The 21,763-nt window shown below is 36.9% G+C and overlaps 1 protein-coding gene across 2 annotated transcripts in view; it reads left to right on the forward strand.

Annotated features, from left to right (window-relative positions):
- Positions 1–21,763, forward strand: part of ARHGAP32 (Rho GTPase activating protein 32) — a 229,638-nt gene that overhangs the window by 96,736 nt on the left and 111,139 nt on the right. For both annotated transcript variants that reach the window (XM_030918530.1, XM_030918531.1), the window contains one exon: positions 3,494–3,580. In XM_030918530.1, the coding sequence (XP_030774390.1) occupies positions 3,494–3,580 (87 nt within the window). The remainder of the gene's footprint in view (positions 1–3,493; positions 3,581–21,763) is intronic.

Consider the following 21,763-nt stretch of genomic DNA (forward strand, 5'->3'; position numbering starts at 1 on the left):
AATTTGTAGAGATGGTGTTCTATGTTACCCAAGCTGGTCTTGAACTCCTGGCCTCAAGCTGTCCTCCTGCCTCAGCCTCCCAAAGTACTGGATTACAGATGTGAGCCACTGTGATTCATGTTGATTCATTTTTACCTTTGAAAGGGTCATACTTTGTTTCTTTATATGCCTTGTGATTTTTTTTTTTTTTTTAAATGGACATTTGAATCTAATGATGTGGTAACTCTGAAAACCAGATTCTCCTCCTTCCCCAGGGACTGCTGCTTTTATTGTTTTTGTTTTTTTGATTCTTGTAGTTTGTCTCTGTGCCAAGGATCAGTCTAAGGTGGAACTTAATGTCTTCTCTGGTCTTTCCTAAGCCTGTACCTTTCTCTGCGCATGTGTGGTCACTTTCTAATTTTCTCTATAGGTGCAGTTGCTTTTGAATGTCCTAGTCTATTATATTTTCCCGAAGGAGGAAAAAGAGAAAAATCAAGGGGGACAGGGAAGGAAGAGGGTGTTGGTCCTTTATGTCTGCTGGAAGTCACTTTAGCCAGAGGAGCATGGGCCTGCAAACAGTGGAGCTAGGTGTAATGGACACATAGCTATTTGCACCTCTGCAATTCAAAGCAGTGATCCGCAGTCACAGCATAGATCTCTGAAATTTGGAGGCAGTGTTCTTTTTGTCTGTCTTGGCTCTTGTAAGGTATGTGTATGCTGCTCCAGGAGTATGTGCACAGCTGCCTGCTATAGGGGTGGTGGGGGTATAGGGAGCTGTTATTTTTTAAGTGCTGATGTTGACCAAAATGAACTACAGTTTCCCATCCAAGCCTTCCCTTGGAATTTGCAGGCCTTCAGTAGATACTAGAGTTGTCACAATAGTTACACACCAGACAGTTTCTGCCAGTGCAGTTACTGTCTAGGTGGAAAGATTGATTCCTGGTGCTTCTGAGTCTGCCATTTTTCCAGAATCTTCTCTTTCTCCTGTGCTTTTGCATATTGTTTGCCTGTTGAACTGTATCTTAGAATCTCTATTATATTTAATTTACATTCTCTTTCTTATTATTTTTATATCTGGCCCAGTTCTGTGTCTGCTTTATTTTACCCTTGCTTCTCGTGACCGTGTGTCACATTTGCTTGCTTATCTGTATGTTTTGTAATTCTTTCATGTGAAATATATAAAAAAACAGCTGAGACCAAAGTCAGTAAACTTACCTCCAGGGAAGGGCTTATCTCTTCTTCTTTCAGTCTGTTAAGTGAGGTGCTGCATCAGGCTGATCTCTATTTGATACAGATCTGGTCTTTTATGACAACTTTACTTTCATTGATTGAGTTTATCACTACTTTAAATATTTTGAAGTTAAGGTTCTGAGATTTCTTTCACAAGGAAAATTGAAGAGTGGTGAGATGCTGAAGATATCTTTGTGCTTTGCTATGAAGCCCCAAATCTTCTGAGCTGAGGGAGAACATGTTTTCTTTCTCTGCTTGCAGCCTGGTTGCTTATTCTCTTGTCTGTCCAGTTCTTTCCCCCAGCACTTTGTGCCTCTGGAGAGCACTCTTCCCTTTGCCCTACCCAAGAGCTTTGAGGGTACCTGTGAAGGCCTGCAGTTTCTCCCAGCTTTTCTGTGCCATCTCTATCCTTCAGTTGTTAAGTGTCCTGAGTGCTTTCAGAGGGATATCTCCCAGTTCTCTTACTCCCCTCTGTTTCACTACCATGCTCCCAGTCAAGGGAGGTTAGCTGTCTTGTGCTTGGGGAGGCTTCCCATACTTCAAGGTTCATTCTCTCAGTTCTCTTCCTCCCCTGCAGCCTTTGGTTTACTCACCCGATGCCCCTGGTGTGTACCTGTGGGAATCAGTTGATGGGTGAGTGTCAACTCTCTGCTACAGGGTCCTCCTTGTAATTTTAGTTTATCGCTTTAGTTTATATGCAGTCACTCAAGGTTTGGCTGGTTTCTCCTTACCCTGTCTAACAAAGATTCTTTTTTCTCTTGTATCTCTGCCAGGCGTCCGAGCACATCTTTGAGTCTCTTCTGTCTCATGAAAGTGTTGTCACTTTCTGAAAGCTAGTTCATGTAGGTTTCTTTTCACCCTTAGTTATTTGATTTCTTTTTAAAACTATGCTTTTGTCGTTAACCTGGCTTTTTTGGGCTAATGGGAGAATGATTTATCTTGTGAACAACTTCTACTTAATATCTGAAGTTTAAAAAAATGCTTTGTGATGCCACTTTCCTCAATAGAGAATATGTCTCCATCAACTTTGTATTTCATATAGTATGAATTATAATGGTACATTACATTTATTATTGGTTACCTGGGTGGACACTGTCCATGCATCATCGCATTTAATACCCACAAACTTGAAAATACATAATATTGTATCATCCTCAGTTTCCAGTTGAGAGCCTAAGCAGGTAGGTCAGTATTACATAGCCAATTATAAACACATTTGAACTCAGGGTTGTCCATCTCTGGGACCACGTTTGCAAGTTGACATCCAAAGATGGGGTAGGTGTGTAACATAAGTGAGTAAAGCAAGTGGGGTATAAGAAAAATAACAAAGCAATTAGCATGATGAATGACAGTTAATACTCAGCCTAGATACTAGCAAAAAAACTAGAGGGTAGTCAGTTCTGTGGCAGACTTTCTTGGGGAATATATACCTCATTTAAAGGTGATGGTCATTTCTCAGCTGTAGCTAGTTGTTGCCCATGTGAGAATGTAGGTCCAATCTTCCCAATTTTCTGAGTTTTCAGTAGAAGCCAGAAATCTGTATTTTTCATGTGAAAAATACATGTAGGTAGCTGGTTTAAATAAAACTAAAATCCAGTGTGCAGACCTACATGGTGAATTTTTTTTGAAATTTTAAATTTCAAATCTTTGTGGATACAGAGTAGGTTTATATATTTGTAAGATATATGAGATGTTTTCATACAGGCATGCAATGTGTAATAATAGCATCATGGAAATGGGGTTTCCTTCCTTCAAGCATTTATCCTTTGTGTTACAGACAATCCAGTTATACTATTTTAGTCATTTTAAACTGAACAATTATTATTTTGTTGCTGTCAAATACTAGGTCTTTTTCATTCTTTCTATTTATTTTGTACCCATTAACCATCCCCACCTCCTCCTCACCCCACTACATGGTGATTCTGAAATTAAACATATCCATAGACCCAACCTGTTACCTGGGCAGCCAGTTTTTTTCCTATGTAATAAGGTCTGAGCTCTTTTAAACTGTTAAGTCATACGATCTCTCAGTGCTTAGTTTCATGTATGTACTAAATAGATTAAGGAAGTGAAGACCCTTAGATGTAAGCTACACTATATTTTATCTGAAACACCAAGTCCTTCATTCATCTGCCTTAAGCAATAAAGTTCTTATATAAGGTATGTCTCACATTAAACTGATGCTCACCTGGAGATGATGCTCCAGGTGTTAGGAATGCTTAGTTTATTCTTGTTCACTAATAATGACTTTCTTTCCCTCTCTTCTTTTTTTTCTGTGATGTAGCTTTCACTTTCAGAAGAACAGAATGAAGTAATGAAAAATGGCTGTGAATCTAAAGAGCTGGTCTACCTCGTGCAGATTGCTTGTCAGGTGATTTTGTGAATGTATTCTCCATTTCATATGAAGTTAAAAATTAGGTTAAGTGATGATTAGATTTCTTTCTATAACGTGATTTGCCTAAAGGATTATAATCCACAGAAAAATACTTGTATAATACTGAAATGAGGTTGTACAATAATGATTATTGTAAGAAAATAAATGGTATCCTTTTGAAACAGAAATAAGTGTATTCATACAATACTACATGGAATGTGGGGTTGAGCATTGCAACTTATATGTCTTCTCTTTGCACTTTTAGAAAGTTCCTAAGGCTTTTGACACTAATGAGTAAATAACAATAACTGTGGTAATCAAGATGTTTTCATTCTCACAGTCACGTTGGTATTTCTACATGTACTCAGAGTTGAAGTCTTCTATTAGTAGAAATAGTTTTATAGATTCTTAATCCATACCCTTAAGTGAAAATACCTTTAATAAGACTAAAGGAAAGATATTTATTGATCATTACATCAAGTGATTCAGCTATTGATTACATATTATAGCAAAAGAGTAGATTATGTTGTCTCTGCTTCAGATGCACACTTTTTCTAACTGAGACATTAAGTTTCTCTTCGGTGTAACAATAGGATATGTGCATGTTTTTGTAGCTTATTTCTTGACTTTTAATATTAGAACTTTTTTGAAGCTAATGACCATGACTTGCTCTTAATGAGACTTAAAATATGTCATTTGTAGCATTGATTATTTCCCCCATCATGTAAGCACTTAGTATTGTTCTTTTATTCACTTATTCTACATTCTTTGAGCTTTTTGCCTACTGGTCAATTAGTCATTGTAAAGAAAGTGTTTAGGAGGAAAGCTTTCTTCTATACAAAGTTTTCAGCTATCTTTGGGAGAGAGTAAGATATAGGCATTTATATTTTTTCTCAAAAAGTATTAATCATGTATCTGAAGCTAAATGATCCAAAAAAGTCTAATGCTTTCATCATGTGTGATATACTGAAGTTTTTAGTTGTGGTCACCTTAAGGAAAACCTTCCAGAATTAAGTGCGTTTCTTTTTAGCTGTCAGAGTATAGGATTGGAAATCCAATTTTAGCTTGTATATAAATAAGTAAGATGGCCAAATTCACACATTGTTTATATATGTTTTATTGCGTGTCACCTCAGCTTCTTTGAGAATGTAGGGAAGCTCTTAATTACTAAGTTTCATGTCATATTTCATAAAATGCTTCCATTTGGTGAGTTAATTTTTAAGTGAAAATATTAAGTGCAATTATGATAAGTTATTAGTAATAGACGGATGAAAATCATATTTTTTATCTAGAGTACATCGTTGGTGTGTCAGGAATGAATTTCTTAATCCCTCTACAACCTAAGACATTTTAGCATCTCTTTTTCTCACCATTAATTTCCATATGCTTCGAGAATACAAATGTTCTTATTCTTATGAACAAACCATAACATCAACAAAAATTAAAAAACATCTGTGCTGTTTTTTAAAATGACCTTCAGAAGGCAAGCATGGTATTTTGGTACCAAATATTATAATGTATAATTGTTACTTGATTGTATATTCGTGTGCAGTATTGGTGACCTAGATCGATAGTTTGTTTCCTGGTATAACTATCTTGTCAAGCTTCTTAAAAAATTTCATACTACTTGGTATACCATTTGTTATATCAAAGTAGTAATTTAGTGCATTGTAATGCATTTGTACCTGTTCTTTGCCTCATTATATGTAATCATTGATATATTCCCATGGCTTATCCCTATATTCTTGCCATATTGTGTTAGCCATAAACCATATTAAACTAGAATCATACTTTTTTATAACTAAGAGAGAAAAAGACATACAATTAGACCTTCTAATTTTGCAGATGAGGAAACTGAGGTCCAAATTACTGAAGTGGCTGTCCTAAGCGATATTGAATGTTAGCAATGGGGACTATGAGGATTTCAGTTTCTTGACTGCCACCTTTTTCTGTGTCTATTTCAGTCTATAACAAATTTAAGAAATTGCTTAATCTTCAGATAAGACCACCATTATACACTGATGTAATCTGTTTCAGAAGCTACTTATTTACAGATTTTATCTCTGTCAGTTTCTACTTTTTAATAATATCACTTGACATTCTTTTTATTTAACCAAAATTCTTGGTCTTTCATCTTAACCCTTTCTTCTCTTGTTCTGTTAGCTTATAAAAGTGACAAACTGATTGACTGTAATCCTTTTTCTTTCTGTAAGTTGTGATACTGATTTCTTTCAGTCTTATCTTGGAAACTTGGAAATGTGTCTATGCCTGCCCTTAAAAGTTTTTATTTCTTTCTAAATTGTGAGCCCGGAAATGTAAACTGTCTTCCAGTTTACAATTGGAACCTTCAAATCTAGAGCCCCTGTGGGAACACCCAGGCCAACTGGGGACTGTAATCTTAGTGATAGTAAAAATATTTAAACAACTGATACAGCATGGACCGAAAGCAATAGAACAGATAGTAGTTATACAGATCTCATTTACCCATATTGGTGTGTCTTAGCTGAATATTAGCCATGGATAAAATGCTCTTTAAGATGTCTTGAGTGATAAGTCTGTAATGCTGTGGTGAGCCCGCAACTCCCTCCTTTTCATAGTATTTAATTAGAATTACATGTCGTGCTGCAGATATCCCCTCTCTTATCTTTTTATTCTGTTCTCTCAGTAAATGAACAAAAGTGTCTGTTGAGAGAACAAACGGATCAGCTGCTGTGGATGAGGAACTTTCTCAAGAAAGTTAATGTATTTAGGTTGAAATTCATGGAAATTAATAAAAATTCTCATAATCTCAGTAATATGTCATAGTAGATAAGAAATTTAATAATTTTAAAAGGCCAAAATTAGATAAACCCTGACACTAATTATACTGAGCCCCACTACAGAGAATAAAACGTTCTATGAGTTTAACATCAGTGTTACTAGGTCCTAAAAGTATTCTATCTTTTATTGCTTTATTCTTTAGCAAATAAGCATCAGCTTTTAAGTGTACATTTTAAAACGGCAAATTTAAGCCCAGCTGTGGTGGGCATTTTTTTCTGCATGTGCTGTAATAAAAGTCTTGTTTTGATCTTTTCCTTCTGTAAATCTAGTTTTGTTGGTATAAGAATAATGGTTGCTTAGTAAAATACTTAGGATTTTAATGTTTCACTGTCAGCTTTATAGTAGTTGATATTAATGGTTCCTATTTAAGTAAAAAGTGTATTAACTACCTTTGTATTTTAAGCAGAATTAATATTTAATAGTTTGATTTTTCTGAAGATCAAGTATTTTATAAATATATACAGTAGCCTGAATGCTCTTATGTCATGGTAGGTGGGGTAATCACTTGGTTTCAGAGGAATGCTTCCTTGCCTCGAAATATGCTCAGAATGCTTCCTTGCCTCCTGTGTTCTAATGTTCTCTTGCTTGAAATTCCATCATCAAAAATGCATTCCCTGGTATTAAATAACTCCTTTTCCATTCAGGGCATTAGAAAATGCTGTTAACTACAGGAGTGGGAGTAAATATTAACATTTATAGAACATATATATATGAACAAAATATATAGGCAGATTGCCAGGACTTTTATTTAAACCTTATAATGCTTCTGTGAAAGGCAGGTGTCATTTATTCCCATTTCATAGATGAGTAAAGTGCTGTTCATTGATGTTGAGTAACTTGCATACATTTCTGTATTTAGGATAGGTCCAGGCTGAGATTTAAATCAGGTCTTTTTTTTTTTTTCCCCTCCCTCTTTTCATTGAATTTCATTCATTTAAAAAGATAATTGATAGCCTCCATTGTTTTTCAGATAATCCCATAACAAAGGGACTTCCATAACAAAGGGACTTCCAAGGACGTAAGCAAAGACTGTTCTTAGAACGGCAGTTATTTCTAAAATGTGTCCATTTCTTTTCCATTTTTATTGTTACCGAGCTAGCTCAAGCATGATCTCTTGTTTGGGCTGATGTTTGCATCTTATAGTCTATGATAACCTTATAAACTGCCAGAATGGTGTAAAATGTAAATCAAATCTTGTTACTATCGTGTTTAAAACTCTTGAATAGATTCCCACTGCATGTAGAGCTAAGCCCAAACTACTTACCAAGGTCTGTGAGGGTCCTACACAATCTGGGTATCCCTGCCTTCTCTATATCATTTCAGGACAATCCCTCCTCACTCCCATGCTATGGTCACACCAGCTTTCAGGCAGTTTGTAAAAGGGCCAAAGTTGTTTCCTGTAACAAGGCCTTGAACTTTGCATCCCATGACTCTGTTCACACCACTGCCACATCTGGTAGCTTCTCAGTCTTTAGGACTTGATTTAGATACCACCTCCTTAGAAAGGCTGCTTCTGACCCTATGCGAAGTAGATCCTTATTTCTTCAGAGTATGAAACTGTCATTTTATTTATGTGTTTGTTTACTTTAAAAAGTATTTGTTTTCCTCACTAGAAACAAATTCTAAGAAGTCTGGTGTATTGTTTATCATTTCTGTATTGCACCTCTAGTGCTTACTACAGTGCTTAGCACCATGTGAGTGGTCAGTAAATAGCTAGTGAATAAACGAGTGAAAGAGGAACAAATTCTTTTCATAGAAGTCTGATCCTACATACATTGCATACATTGAGATATTTTTTTCTCATTCTGCTTCCTCAGCCTTATCAAGAATTGTTGATTTTTGTCATGCTTGGATAGTAGTAATTGGTAGTAAGTAGTAATGCTTGCTCTTTTTTATTTTTATTTTTGGAGACTGGGTCTCTCTCTGTCACCCAGGCTGGAGTACACTACAGGCTTAACCTCCCAGGCTCAAGTGATCCTCCTGCCTCACCTGGCTAATTTTGTACTTTTTGTAGAGACAGCGTTTTGCTGTATTTCCCAGGTGGTCACGAACCAACTCAAGTGATCCACCTACCTCTGCCTCCCAGAGTGCTGCGATTACAGGCATGAGCCATTGTGCCCAGCTGGTAGCAATAATTACTAAGATTAAAAATTAGCAAATTAAAATTTCTACAGGAATATATAAGGAAGAGATTTTGATTTATTCCTTTACAGAGTTATTGAACTTTAAAAATACTCTGATTGTTTATTCAGTCTGTTTGGAAATTGGTTGATCAAGGCTCTGTTTTATTTATTTATTTATTGAGACGGAGTCTCACTGTCGCCAGGCTGGAGTGCAGTGGCATGATCTCGGCTCACTGCAACCTCCAACTCCCAGGTTCAAGTGATCCTCCTGCCTCACCTGGCTAATTTTCTATTTTTTGTAGAGACAGCGTTTTGCTGTGTTGCCCAGGCTGGTCACGAACCAGCTCAAGGGATCCACTTACCTCTGCCTCCCAGAGTTCTGTGATTACAGGCATGAGTCATTGTGCCCAGCTGGTAGCAATAATTCCTAAGATTAAAAATTAGAAAATTAAAATTTCTGCAGGAGTATATAAGGAAGAGATTTTGATTTATTCCTTTACAGGGTTATTGAACTTTAAAAGTACTCTGATTGTTTATTCAGTCTGTTTGGAAATTGGTTGATCAAGGCTCTATTTTATTTATTTATTTATGTATTTATTTATTGAGATGGAATTTCACTCTGTCGCCAGACTGGAGTGCAGTGGCGCAATCTCGGCTCACTTTAGCCTCCAACTCCCAGGTTCAAGTGATTCTCCTGCCTCAGCCTTCTGAGTATCTGGGATTACAGACACACGCCACCATGCCCAGCTAATTTTTGTATTTTTAGTAGAGACAGGGTTTCACCATGTTGGCCAACATGGTCTTGAACTCCTGACCTCGTGATCCACCAGCCTCGGCCTCCCAAAGTGCTGGGATTACAGGTGTAAGCCACCGCACCTGGCCAATCAAGGCTATATTTTTACATATGAAGGTACTTTACATTTAAAGTTCTTGTTTTATATCTGCTGAAAGTACAAAGCATTTACTAGTTTTATAGTTTTACTCAGTGAATTTAATGTAGTTTTAGATGATTTGCAAGTTATGTGTTAGAGTTTTAATTTTATAAGTGGAGATGTATATAAAAGATCAGACTTTTTGCTGGCCTAAAAATATGTTTAAGAAGTTGAAAGAAATCACTTCATGAATATATGAGGAACTACATTTTGAAATCTAATTCCCTGCATTAACTTTTTGAAGCTCTGAAGGCATTTGTGTGGTTGGTAGTTGACACTTTTTTTTTTGAGTAACACTGCTTAGATGGAAGATAATTATTTTTCAAAAAATCAATAACTTTTTATTTTTCAGACAAGTTTTACATTCACAGCAAAATTGAACAGGAAATAATAGAGTTCCCATATGCTCCATGTTCTGACACACATGCAACATCCCCCACTGTTGACATCCCACACCACAGTGGTACATTGGTTATCATTGATGAACCTACATTGATACATCATTATCAAAGTTTATAGTTTACATTAGGGTTTACTCTTGGAGGTGTATTTTCTATAAGTTTAGAAAAATGTATAATGACATATATCACCAGTATAGTATCATACAGAATAGTATTATAAAAATCCTCTGTGCCCCTCCTATTCATCTTTCCCTTTGCCCTACCCCCAACCGCTGATCTTTTTACTGTCTCCATAGCTTTGCCTTTTCTAAGATATCACATAGTTGGAGTCATACAGTATATAACCATTCACTTAGTAATATGCATTTAAATTTCCTGCATGTCTTTTTATGGCTGAGAGTTCGTTTCACTTTAGCACTGAAAAATATTCATTGTCTGGATATACCACATTTTATTTATTCATTCATCTACTGAAAGACATCTCAGTTGCTTCCGGGTTTTGGCAATTACGAATAAAGTTGCTGTAAACATTTGCACACAGGTTTCTGTGTGGACATAAGTTTTCAGCTCATTTGGGTAAACACCAAGGAGCATGATTACAGGATTGCATGGTAAAAGTGTTTTTAGTTTTGTAAGAAACTGCCAAACTGCCTTTGAAAGTGACTGTGCCATTTTGCATTCCCAGCAGCAGTGAATGAGAGTTCCTGTTGCTCTACATCCTTGCCAGCATTTGTTGTCAGTGTTTTTGGATTTTGGCCATTCTAATATGTTATGTGGTAGCATTTCATTGTTTTAATTTGGAATTCCCTAATGACATATGATGTTGAGCATTTTTATATGCTATTTACCATCTGTATGTCTGTCTTCTTTGGTGAGATGTCTGTTCAAATCCTTTGCCTGTTTTTTAATTAGGTTGTTCATTTTCATACTGTTGAGTTTTATGCATACTTTGTGTATTTTGGTTTACAGCGCTTTATCAGTGTGTCGTTTTTGGTTTTTTTCCTTTTTTTTTTTTGAGATGGAGTCTTGTTCTGTTGCCCAGGCTGGAGTGCAGTGGCGCCATCTCGGCTCACTGCAAGCTCCACCTCCTGGGTTCACGCCATTCTCCTGCCCCAGCCTCCTGAGTAGCTGGAACTACAGGCACCCACCACCACACCTGGCTAATTTTTTGTATTTTTAGTAGAGACGGTGTTTCACTGTGTTAGCCAGGATGATCTCAATCTCCTGACCTTTTGATCTGCCCGCCTTGGCCTCCCAAAGTGCTGGGATTACAGGCGTGAGCCACTCTGCACCCAGCCTAGTACGGTTTTATTATAAGTCTTGAAGTCTGGTAGTGTCAGCCTTTCAACTTTGTTTTTCCTTTCTTTCAGTGTTGTCTTGGTTTTTCTGGGTCTTTTGCTTCTCCATAATACTTTAGAATCACCTTATCAGTATCAACAAAATAACTTGCTGGGATTTTTATTGGAATTGTATTGAATCTGTAAATCAAGTTTGGAAGAACTGGCATCTTGACAATATTGCCTTCTTATTCATGAACATGCAACATTTCTCCATTTATTTAGGTCTTTGGCATCTTTCACCAGAGTTTTGTAGTTTTCTTTTTATAGCTATTATGTGTATTTTGTTAGATATATAGCTGTCTGTGTAGTTTGGTTTTTCATTGCTACTATAAACATTAATATATTTTTAATTTCAAATTCCCCTTGTTGTGTGTTGGCTCATGCCTGTAATCCCAGCACTCTGGGAGGCTGAGGTAGAACTGCTTGGCGACTGAGACTAGGAGATTGAGATCGGGACAACATACTGAGATCTCATCTCTATAAAAAATTTAAAAATTAGCCATGTATGTTGGTGCATGCCTGTGGTCTCAGCTGCTTAGGAGGCTGAGGCAAGAGGATCGCTTGAGCCCAGTACATTGAGGATGTAATGAGGTATGATTGTAACACTGCACTCCAGCCTGGATGACAGAGTGAGATTTTGTCTCTAAAAAAAAAAAATAATACAACCAAACAAGATTTCTCTTGCTCATTGCTGGTATGTAGGAAACTGATTAGCTTTTGTGTATTAACCTTATATTCTGCAGTGTTGCTACAAATCATTTATTAGTGCCGGGAGTTTTTTGTCAGTTCTTCTGATTTTCTACATAGACAGTCCTGTCATCTGCAAACAAAAGTTTTATTCCTTTCCAATCTATATACCTTGTGTTTCCTTTTCTTATTGTATTAGCTAGGAATTCTGACACTATTTTGAAAAGAATTGATTATGGAACACAATTGCTTTGTTTTTGATCCAGGCGGGAGAGTTTCAGTCACCATTAAGTATGATGTTAGCTGTAGGTTTTTTGTAGGTGCTCTTTCTCAAGTTATGGAAGTTCCCTTTATTTCTGGTTTGCTGAGAGTTTTTTATGAATGGGTGATGGATTTTCTTAAATGCTTTTCTGCATTTATTGGTGAAATCATGTGATTTGTATTCTTTTTTAGCCTGTTTATGTGATGGATTACATTAGTTGATTTTCAAATGTTGAACCAGCCTTGCATACCTGGGATAAATCTCACTTGGTAGCGGTTTGTAATTGTTTTTATATATTGTTGGATTATAGTTGCTAATACTTGAGGATTTTTGCATGTGTGTTCATGAGAGTTACTTGTCTGTAGTGTTTTTTGTTTTTTGTTTTTTTCTTAGAATGTCTTTGTCTTGTTTTGGTCTTAGGAAAATGTTGGCCTCCCAGAAGTTAGGCACTTCTCTCTGTATCTGTCTTCTGGAAGAGATATAGAGACTTGCTATAATTTCTTTCTTAAATGTTTGGTAAAATTTACCAGTGAGTATATCTGGGCTTATTGGTTTCTGTTTTGCCAAGCTATTAACTGTTAATTAGATTTCTTAAAGGCCTGTATTTGTTTCTTTGTGAGTTTTGGTGGATGTAGCTTCTTAAAAATTGGCCAGTTTCATCTGTGTTACAAATTCTCAGGGATAGAGTTGATCCTAATATTTGTTATTATCCTTTTAATGTCCATGTGATCTGTAGTGACAGTCCTCATTGATATCTAATGTTAGTAATTTGTGTATTTCTCTCTCTTTTTTTAAGTTAGTCTGGCTAGAAGCTTCTCAGTTTTATTGATATTTTCAAGCAATTAACTTATGGTTTTGGTAATTTTCTGTTTTCAGTTTTGTTGATTTCTGCTCTAGTTTTTAGTATTTTCTTCTTCTCTTTACTTTGGATTTAATATGCTCTTCTTTTTCTAGTTACCTAAGGCAAAACTTAGATTACTGGTATTAGATGTTTCTTCTTTTCTTTTTTATTTCAATAGCTTTTTGGGGAAGAGGTGGTGTTTGATTATATGGATAAGTTATTTAGTGGTGATTTCTGAGATTTTGGTGCAGCATCACCTGAGCAGTGTACGCTGTGCACAATGTGTAGTCTTTAATCCCTCACCTTCTTCCCGTCATCCCCCTGCCGAGTCCCCAAAGTCCATTGTATCATTCTCATGCATTTATGTCCTCATAGCTTAGCTCCCACATTGAACAAACATACAATGTTTGATTTTCCATTCCTGAGTTATTTCACTTAGAATAATGGTCTTCAACTCCATCCAGGTTGCTGTGAATGCCATTATTTTGTTCCATTTTATGGCTGAGTATTACTGCATGGTATACCACATTTTCTTTATCCACTCATTGATAGATGGGCATTTGGGCTGCTTCCATTTTTTTGCAGTTGCGAATTGTGCTGCTATAAATATGTGTGGGCAAGTGTCTTATAATGACTTATTTTCTTCTGAGTGGATACCCAGTAGTGGAATTGTTGGATCAAAAGGTAGATCTACTTTTAATTCTTTAAGGAATGTCCACACCTCCTTGGTTAGGTGTATTCCTGAATATTTTATTTATTTATTTTTTTTGCAGCTATTGTAAAAGGGGATGAATTCTTGATTTGGATTCTCAGTTTAGTTGCTGTTGGTGTGTAGCAGTGCTATTGATCTGTGTACATGGACTTTGTATCCTGAAACTTTACTGAATTCATTTAGCACATCTCAGAGCTTTTTGGATGAGTCTTTAGGGTTTTCTAGGTATACAGTCATATCATTGGTGAACAGCGACAGTTTGACTTCCTGTTTACCAGTCTGAATGCCCTTTATTTCATTCTCTTATCTGATTGTTCTAGTTAGGACTTCCAGTACTATGTTGAAAAGAAATGGTGAAAGGAGGCATCCTTGTCTTGTTCCAGTTCTCAGGGGAATACTTTCAACTTTTGTTCAGTATAATGTTTGCTGCAGGTTTGTCATAGATGGGTTTTATAAGGTATGTCCCTTCCATTTGCTGAGGGTTTTAATCATAAAGCAGTGATGGATTTTGTCAAATGTTTTTTCTGTGTCTGTTGAGATGATTGTGTGACTTTTGTTTTTATGTTTATGTTGTGTATTACATTTATTGACTTGGGTATGTTAAACCACCCCTGCATTTCTGGTATGAAACCCACTTTATCATGGTGTATTATCTTTTTGATCCTCTCTTGGATTCAGTTAGCTAGTATTTTGTTGAGGATTTTTACATCTGTTCTTCGGGGATATTGGTCTGTAGTTTTTGTTGTTGTTCTTGTTGTTATATCCTTTCCTAGTTTTGCTATTAGAGTGATACTGGCCTCATAGAATGATGTAGGGAGGATTCTCTCTTTCTCTATCTTTGGAATAGTGTGAATTAGGATTGGTACCAGTTCTTTGAATGTCTAATAGAATTCAGCTGTGAATCCACCTGGTCCTGGACTTTTTTTTTGTTGGCAGTTTTTTTAATTACCATTTGAGTATTGCTGCTTGTTATTGTTATGTTCAGAGTTTCTGTTTATTCCTGGTTTACTCTCGGAGGGTTGTATAATATACTGGTTTACTCTCGGAGGGTTGTATAATATATTTCCAGGGATTTATCCATCTCCTCTAGGTTTTCTAGTTTGTGCTCATAAAGTTGTTCATAGTATCTTTGAATGATCTTTTTATTTATGTGGTATTAGTTGTAATAGCTCCCATTTTATTTCTAATTCAGCTTAGTTGGATCTTCTCATTTCTTTTCTTGGTTGATCTTGCTAATAGTCTAGTGATTTTATTTATCTTTTCAAAGAGCCAGCTTTTTTTTCTTTTTCTTTTCCTTTTTTTTTTTTTCTTGTTTCAATTTCATTTAGTTCTGCTCTGATCTTGGTTATTTCTTTTCTTCTACTGGGTTTGGGTTTGGTTTGTTCTCGTTTCTGTAGTTGCTTGAGGTGTGACCTTAGTTATCTATTTGTGCTCTTTCAGACTTTTTTGATGTAGGCATTTAATGCCATGAACTTTCCTCTTAGCACCACTAGTGCTGTATCCAAAAAGTTTTGATAGGTTGTGTCTCTGTTATCGTTCAGTTCAAAGAATTTTTAGATTTCCGTCTTAATTTCATTGTTGACCCAACAATCATTCAGGAACAGATTATTTAATTTCCATGTATTTGCATAGTTTTAAGGGTTTCTTTTGGAGTTGATTTCCAATTTTATTCCACTGTGGTCTGAGAGAGTACATGTTATAATTTAAATTTTCTTAAATTTGTTGAGATTTGTTTTGTGGCCTACCATATGGTCTATCTTGGAGAATGTTCCATGTGCTCGTGAAAAGAATATATATTCTGCAGATGTTGGGTAGAATGTTCTGTAAATATCTGGTAAGTCCATTTGTTCTAGGGTATAGTTTAAGTCCGTCATTTCATTGTTGACTTTCTGTCTTGATGACCTGTTTAGTGCTGTCAGCAGAGTATTGAAGCCCCCACATATTGAACATTAATGTGTTGCCACCTGTGTCATTTCTTAGGTCCAGTAGTTATTATTTTACAAATTTGAGAGCTCCAGTGTTACATGCATATATATATATAGGATTGTGATATTTTCCTGTTGGACTAGTCCTTTTATCGTTATATAATGTCCCTTTTTGTCTTTTTAAACCATTCTTACTTTAAAGTTTGTTTTGTCTCATATAGGAATAGCTACTCCTGCTTGTTTTTGGTGACCCTTTGCGTGGAATATCTTTTTCCACCCCTTTACCTTAAGTTTATGTGAGTCCTTATACTTAGGTGTGTCTCTTGAAGATAGCAGATACTTGGTTGGTGAATTCTTACCCATTCTGATATTCTGTAATCTTTTAGGTGGAGCATTTAGGCCATTGACATTCAACGTATCAAGATACGATGTACTATTCTATTCTTCATGCTAGTTTTTGCCTGAATACCTTATTTGTTAGTTTTTCATTGTATTACTGTTTTATAGGCCCTGTGAGATTTATGCTTTAAGGAGGTTCTATTTTGGTGTATTTTGGAGTTTTGTTTCAAGATTTAGAACTCCTTTAAGCATTTCTTGTAGTGCAAGCTTGGTAGTGGTGAATTCTCTTAGCATTTGTTTGTCTGAAAAAGACTTTTTTTTTCTTTCATTTATGAAGCTTACTTTTTCTGGGTACAAAATTCTTGGCTGATAATTGTTTTATTTCAGGAGGCTAAAGAGAGGCTTCCAATCCCTTCTAGCCTATAAGGTTTCTGCTGAGAAATCTGCTGTTAATCTCATAGGTTTTCCTTTGTAGGTTACCTGATGCTTTTGCCTCACAGCTCTTACGGTTCTTTTCTGTAGAAACTCTGATGACTGTGGGCCTAGGTGATGATCATTTTGTGATGAATTTCCTGAGTTTTCTTTGAACTTATTGTATTTGAATGTCTAGGTCTCAAGCAAGGCCAGGGAAGTTTTCCTCGACTTATTCCCTCAAATATGTTTTCCAAACTTGTAGATTTCTCTCATTTCTTGGGAATACTAATTATGTTACATTTAGTCATCTAACATCATCCCAAACTTCTTGAAGGCTTTGTTCATTTATTATTTTTTTCTTTGTCTCTGTTGGATTGGGTTAATTTGAAAACCTTGTCTTTTAGTTCTGAAGTTCCTTCTTTTACTTGTTTGAATCTATTGTTGAAACTTTCCAGTGTATTTTGCATTTCTCTAAGTGTGTCTTTCACTTCCAGAAGTTGTGATTTTTTTTAATTATGTTATTTCTCTGGGGATTTTTTTGTCTATATCTTGTATTATTTCTAAAATTTTTTAAAGTTGATTTCACCTTTCTCTGGTGCCTCTTTGAGAAGCTTAGTAATCAACCTTCTGGCCGGGCACAGTGACTCATGCCTTTAAACCTAGCAGTTTGGGAGGCTGAGGTGGACAGATCACCTGAGGTTAGGAGTTTGAGATCAGCCTGGCCAACATGGTGAAACCCTGTCTACTAAAAATACAAAACCAGGCGTGGTGGTGTGTGCCTGTAATCCCAGCTACTCGGGAGGCTGAGGTGGGAGAATCGCCTGGACCTGGGAGGCAGAGGTTGCAGTGAGCTGAGAACGTGCCACTGCATTCCAGCCTGGGTAACAGAGTGAGACTCTGTCTCAAAAAAATTAATAAATAAATAATTAACCTTATGAATTATTTTTCTTGCAATTCAGAGAGTTCGTTTTTGTTTGGATCCATTGCTGGTGAGCTGACGTGATCCTTTGGGGGTGTTAAAGAACCTTGTTTTGTCATCTTACCAGAGTTGTTTTTTCTGGTTCCTTCTCATTTGGGTGGACTATGTCAGAGGAAAGATCTTGGCTTCAAGGTCTGCTGTTCAGATTCTTTTGTCCCACAGAGTGCTCTCTTGATGTGGTGCTCACCCCCTTCCCCTAGGGATGGGGCTTCCTGAGAGCTGGACTGCAGTGATTGTTACTGCTCTCCTGGATCTAGCCACCCGGCAGAGTTACCAGGCTCTGGGCTGGTCCTGGGGAGTGTCTGATGTGATCCATCTTCAGGTCTCTCAGCCGTGGATGCCAGCACCTTCCCCGGTGGAGGTGGCAGAGGAGTGAAGTGCGCTCTGTGAGGGTCCTTGGTTGTAGTTCTGTTTAGCGTACTGGATTTTTTGAATGCTTGTTATGCTAGCAGTGAAGTTGTTACGTGGACAGATTCAGGTCCTATGGTTAGCCAGGATGTTACAGGTCGTGGAATTAGCTGTCGTTTGCTCCTTTCTTGGAGCAGTTTTTTAATGAGTTGCTGTAATGGCTTGAATTGGTTTGCTTCCAACCAGGCGGTGGCGCTTTCAAGAGCATCAGCTGTGGTAGTATAGAGGGGATACAAGCTTGGCCTAAGGGGCCTAAGGTCTCCTGGATCAGTAGTTTGGTTTTTCAGGTGAAGGGTGAGGCCATGGAGTTCCCAAGAGATTATATCTTTTGTCTCAGCTATCAGGGCAGGTAGAGAAAGACATCAGGCGGGGATAGGGTTAGACGTGTCTGAGCTTGGGTGAGAGTTGCTGCGGGTGCTTTGGGGGATGGGGTGTGATTCTCAGGCCATTGGAGTTATGATCTAAGGGGGATTATCCCTGCTGAGAAAACACTCAAGGCTTTCAGGCTTCACCTCTCCCCATCTACCTTGTCTTCTGTACTCCTATCTGTACTTCCTGTTTGCTTCCCCCACCCAACCTGGATTCTGCCCAGGAAAATTTGTGCTTCGTGAACGTTATTACAAAATTGAGCTGGAATTTTCCTTTTTCCTGTGGTCTGTCCGCAGTTCCACTGGCAGCTCTCCCAAAGAACCCCCGTGAGATAAAGTCAGAAATGGCTTCCCTGGGCTTCCCTAGGGTCCGGGAAGTGCCCAGTAAAGTGTCTACAGGGCTCTTCCAGCTGCTGCTTTTACTTTTATATTTCACTCAGCTCTCTAAATTCATTTCTGTTCTAGGTAAGGTTAAATCTTTCTTCCATGATCTGGATTTTCAGGTTGCCCAGTGAGGATGTATGTTCAGAGCAGACTTCCCCATTTCACACTTTGGACACTCACTGTTTTTCCGCTGTCTCATGGAGTTTGCAGTAGCAAACTGCTTTTTTTCCAAGGGTTTGTGAATGCTTTTGGTTTTCCTGGTATGTTCCTGTGATGGTTCTGGGAGCAAAAGTTCATGATGTGAGTCTCCACATACTGTTCTGTCTGTCTGAGTGGGAACTGCAAGTTAGCCTTGCTCCTAGCCACCATTTTTCTCCTCTGTTCTTTTCTAATGTGTGCATTCAGTGCTATAGATTTTTCTCTAAGCACTGCTTTTACTGCCTCTCACAAATTTGGGTAAGTTGTATTTTCATTTTTATTTGGCTCAAAATAGTAATTTCTCTTGAGATTTCTTCTTTTACCCGTGTTTTATTTAGAAGTGTGTCATTTGATCTCCATATTTTTTGATATTTTTCAACTATTTTATCTATTGATGACTAATAGTTTAATTCCTTGTGGAAATTTTTTCTATTATTGACTAATAGTTTAATTCCTGTGGTCTCATTACTGAAAAGAGGTCCTGATCCAGACCCCAAGAGAGGGTTCTTGGATCTTGCACAAGAAAGAATTTGGGGAGAGCCCATAACGTGAACGCAAGTTTATTAGGAAAATAAAGGAATAAAGAATGGCTACTCCATAGGCAGAGCAACAGAATGGGCTGCTCGTTGGCTATTTTTATGTTATTCCTTGATTGTATGCTAAGTAAGGGTTGGATTATTCATGAGTTTTCTGGGATGGGGGTAGGTAGTTCCCAGAACTGAGGGTTCGTCTCATTTTTAGATCATATAGGGTAACTTCTTGACGTTGCTATCACATTTGTAAACTATTGTGGTGCTGGTGGGAGTGTCTTTTAGCATGCTAGTACATTATAATTAGTGTATAATGAGCGGTGAGGATGACCAAAGGTCACTTTCATCACCGTCTTGGTTTTGGCGGGTTTTGGCCGGCATCTTTACTGCATGCTGTTTTATCAGCAAGGTCTTTGTGACTTGTATTTTGTACCGACCTCCTGTCTCATCCTGTGACTTGGAATGCCTAACCTCCTCGGAATGCAGCTCAGTCGGTCTCAGCCTCATTTCATCCGGCACTTCTTCAAGGTGAGTCCTTCTGGTTCAGACTCCTCTGACACTCTGAGAGCAGACATATTTTGAATTCTATTTTTAAAAAACTCGTTATGGTATGTTTTATGCCCTAGAATGTGGTCCCCAAGATACAGTGACTGTTCCATATGAGCCTCAGAAGCATGTGTAATCTGTTGTTGTTAAGGTATTCTATCAATATCAATTATATCCCATTGATTGATGGTACCGTTAAGTCAACTATTTTCTTACTGATTTTCTGCTGACTGGATCTATTCATTTCTAATGGGGGGGGGGGTGTTAAATAATTTCTTATAGAGAATGTTAAATAATTACAACTATAATTATTTCTCTTTGCAATTTAATCAGTATTTACCTCACAGTACTTTCATAGTCTGTAAGCACATAAATATTAAAGATTGTTTAATTTCTTCTTGGAGTATTGATCCATTTGACATTACTCAGTGCCCCTATTTATCCCTCATAACTTTCTTTGCTCTGAAGTCTGCTCTGACTGAAGTAAATATAGCTATTTTTGCTTTTTTAATTAAAAAATTAGTATGGCATATCTTTATCATTTTATTTTAATCTATCTTATCTTTAAAGTTGATTTCTTTTAGACAGGTGGGTCCTGTTTTTGATCCACTCTGACAATTCATCTTTTAATTGGTATGTTAGACCACTGATGTTTAAAGTGATTATTGATACAATTGGATTAATATCTGTCTGTCATTGTTTCTATTTATTGCCTTTGTTCTTTGTTCCTATTTTTGTTTTCCATACTTTGTCTCCTTTTTGTGTCTTTTTTTCCAACTTATTGTGGTATATATATAATTATCAAATAAAAATTACATATATTTAAGGGGTAGAATGTGATATTTTGATATGTGTATGCATTGTGCAATGATTACTGCAGCTAAGTTACATATCCATCAGCTCACAGTTACCTTTTTTTGCATGTGTGGTGAAAACATTTATGATCTATTCTCTTTTTGTGTTTTTAATTGAACATTTTATATGTTTCCATTTTCTCTCGTTTCTTAGCGTATCAATTACATTTAAAAATTTTTTTTAGGCCAGGTGTGGTGGCTTATGCCTGTAATCCCAGCACTTTGGGATGCTGAGGCAGACAGATCATGTGGTCAGGAGATCGAGACTATCCTGGCTAACATGGTGAAACCCTGTCTCTACTAAAACTACAAAAAAATAGCCAGACGTGGTGGCATGTGCTTGTGGTCCCAGCTACTCGGGAGGCTGAGGCAGGAGAATCACTTGAACCTGGGAGGCGGAGGTTGCAGTGAGCCGAGATCACACCACTGCACCCCAGCCTGGGTGACAGAGCGAGATTCCGTCTCAAAAAAAAGAAAAAACAAATTTTTTTTTTAGTGGTTGCACTAGAGGTTGTGGTATACATTATAACTAATCCTAGTTCATTTTCAAATAATTACACTGCATCATGGATTGTGCAGGTGCCTTGTAATAAAAATTATTTGTAATTCCTCTCTATCCTTTGTAGTATTACTGTCATGCATTTTACATATAGAAATCATACATAAACATATACATATACACATACCCCCATACCATATATATGTAAAACATACATAGTCAAGTACATTGTTGTTGCTATTATTTGAACAAACTGCTATCTGTTATATCAATTAAGAATAAGGAACCAAAGTTGTATTTTACCTTCACTTATTCTTCTCCGTTACTTTTCCATTCTTTATATAGCTACAGGTTTCTGATCTATATCATTTTCTTTTTCTTTAAAGAACTTCTTTTACATTTCTTACAGAGCAGATCTGCTGACCACAAATTTTCTCAATTTTTGTTTGACAAGCTTTATTTCTCTTTCACTTATGAGGGATAATTTTGCAGAGTACAGAATTCTAGGTTGCTGGGTAGGGGTTATTTTGTTAACACTTAAAACATTTATTCTACTCTCCTCTTGCCTCTGTGGTTTCTGAGAATATGTTATGTAATTCCGATTTTGACCCTCTATAA

This window comes from Rhinopithecus roxellana, chromosome 15 (assembly GCF_007565055.1).
Source record: "Rhinopithecus roxellana isolate Shanxi Qingling chromosome 15, ASM756505v1, whole genome shotgun sequence".
NCBI classification, from domain to species: Eukaryota; Metazoa; Chordata; class Mammalia; order Primates; family Cercopithecidae; genus Rhinopithecus; species Rhinopithecus roxellana.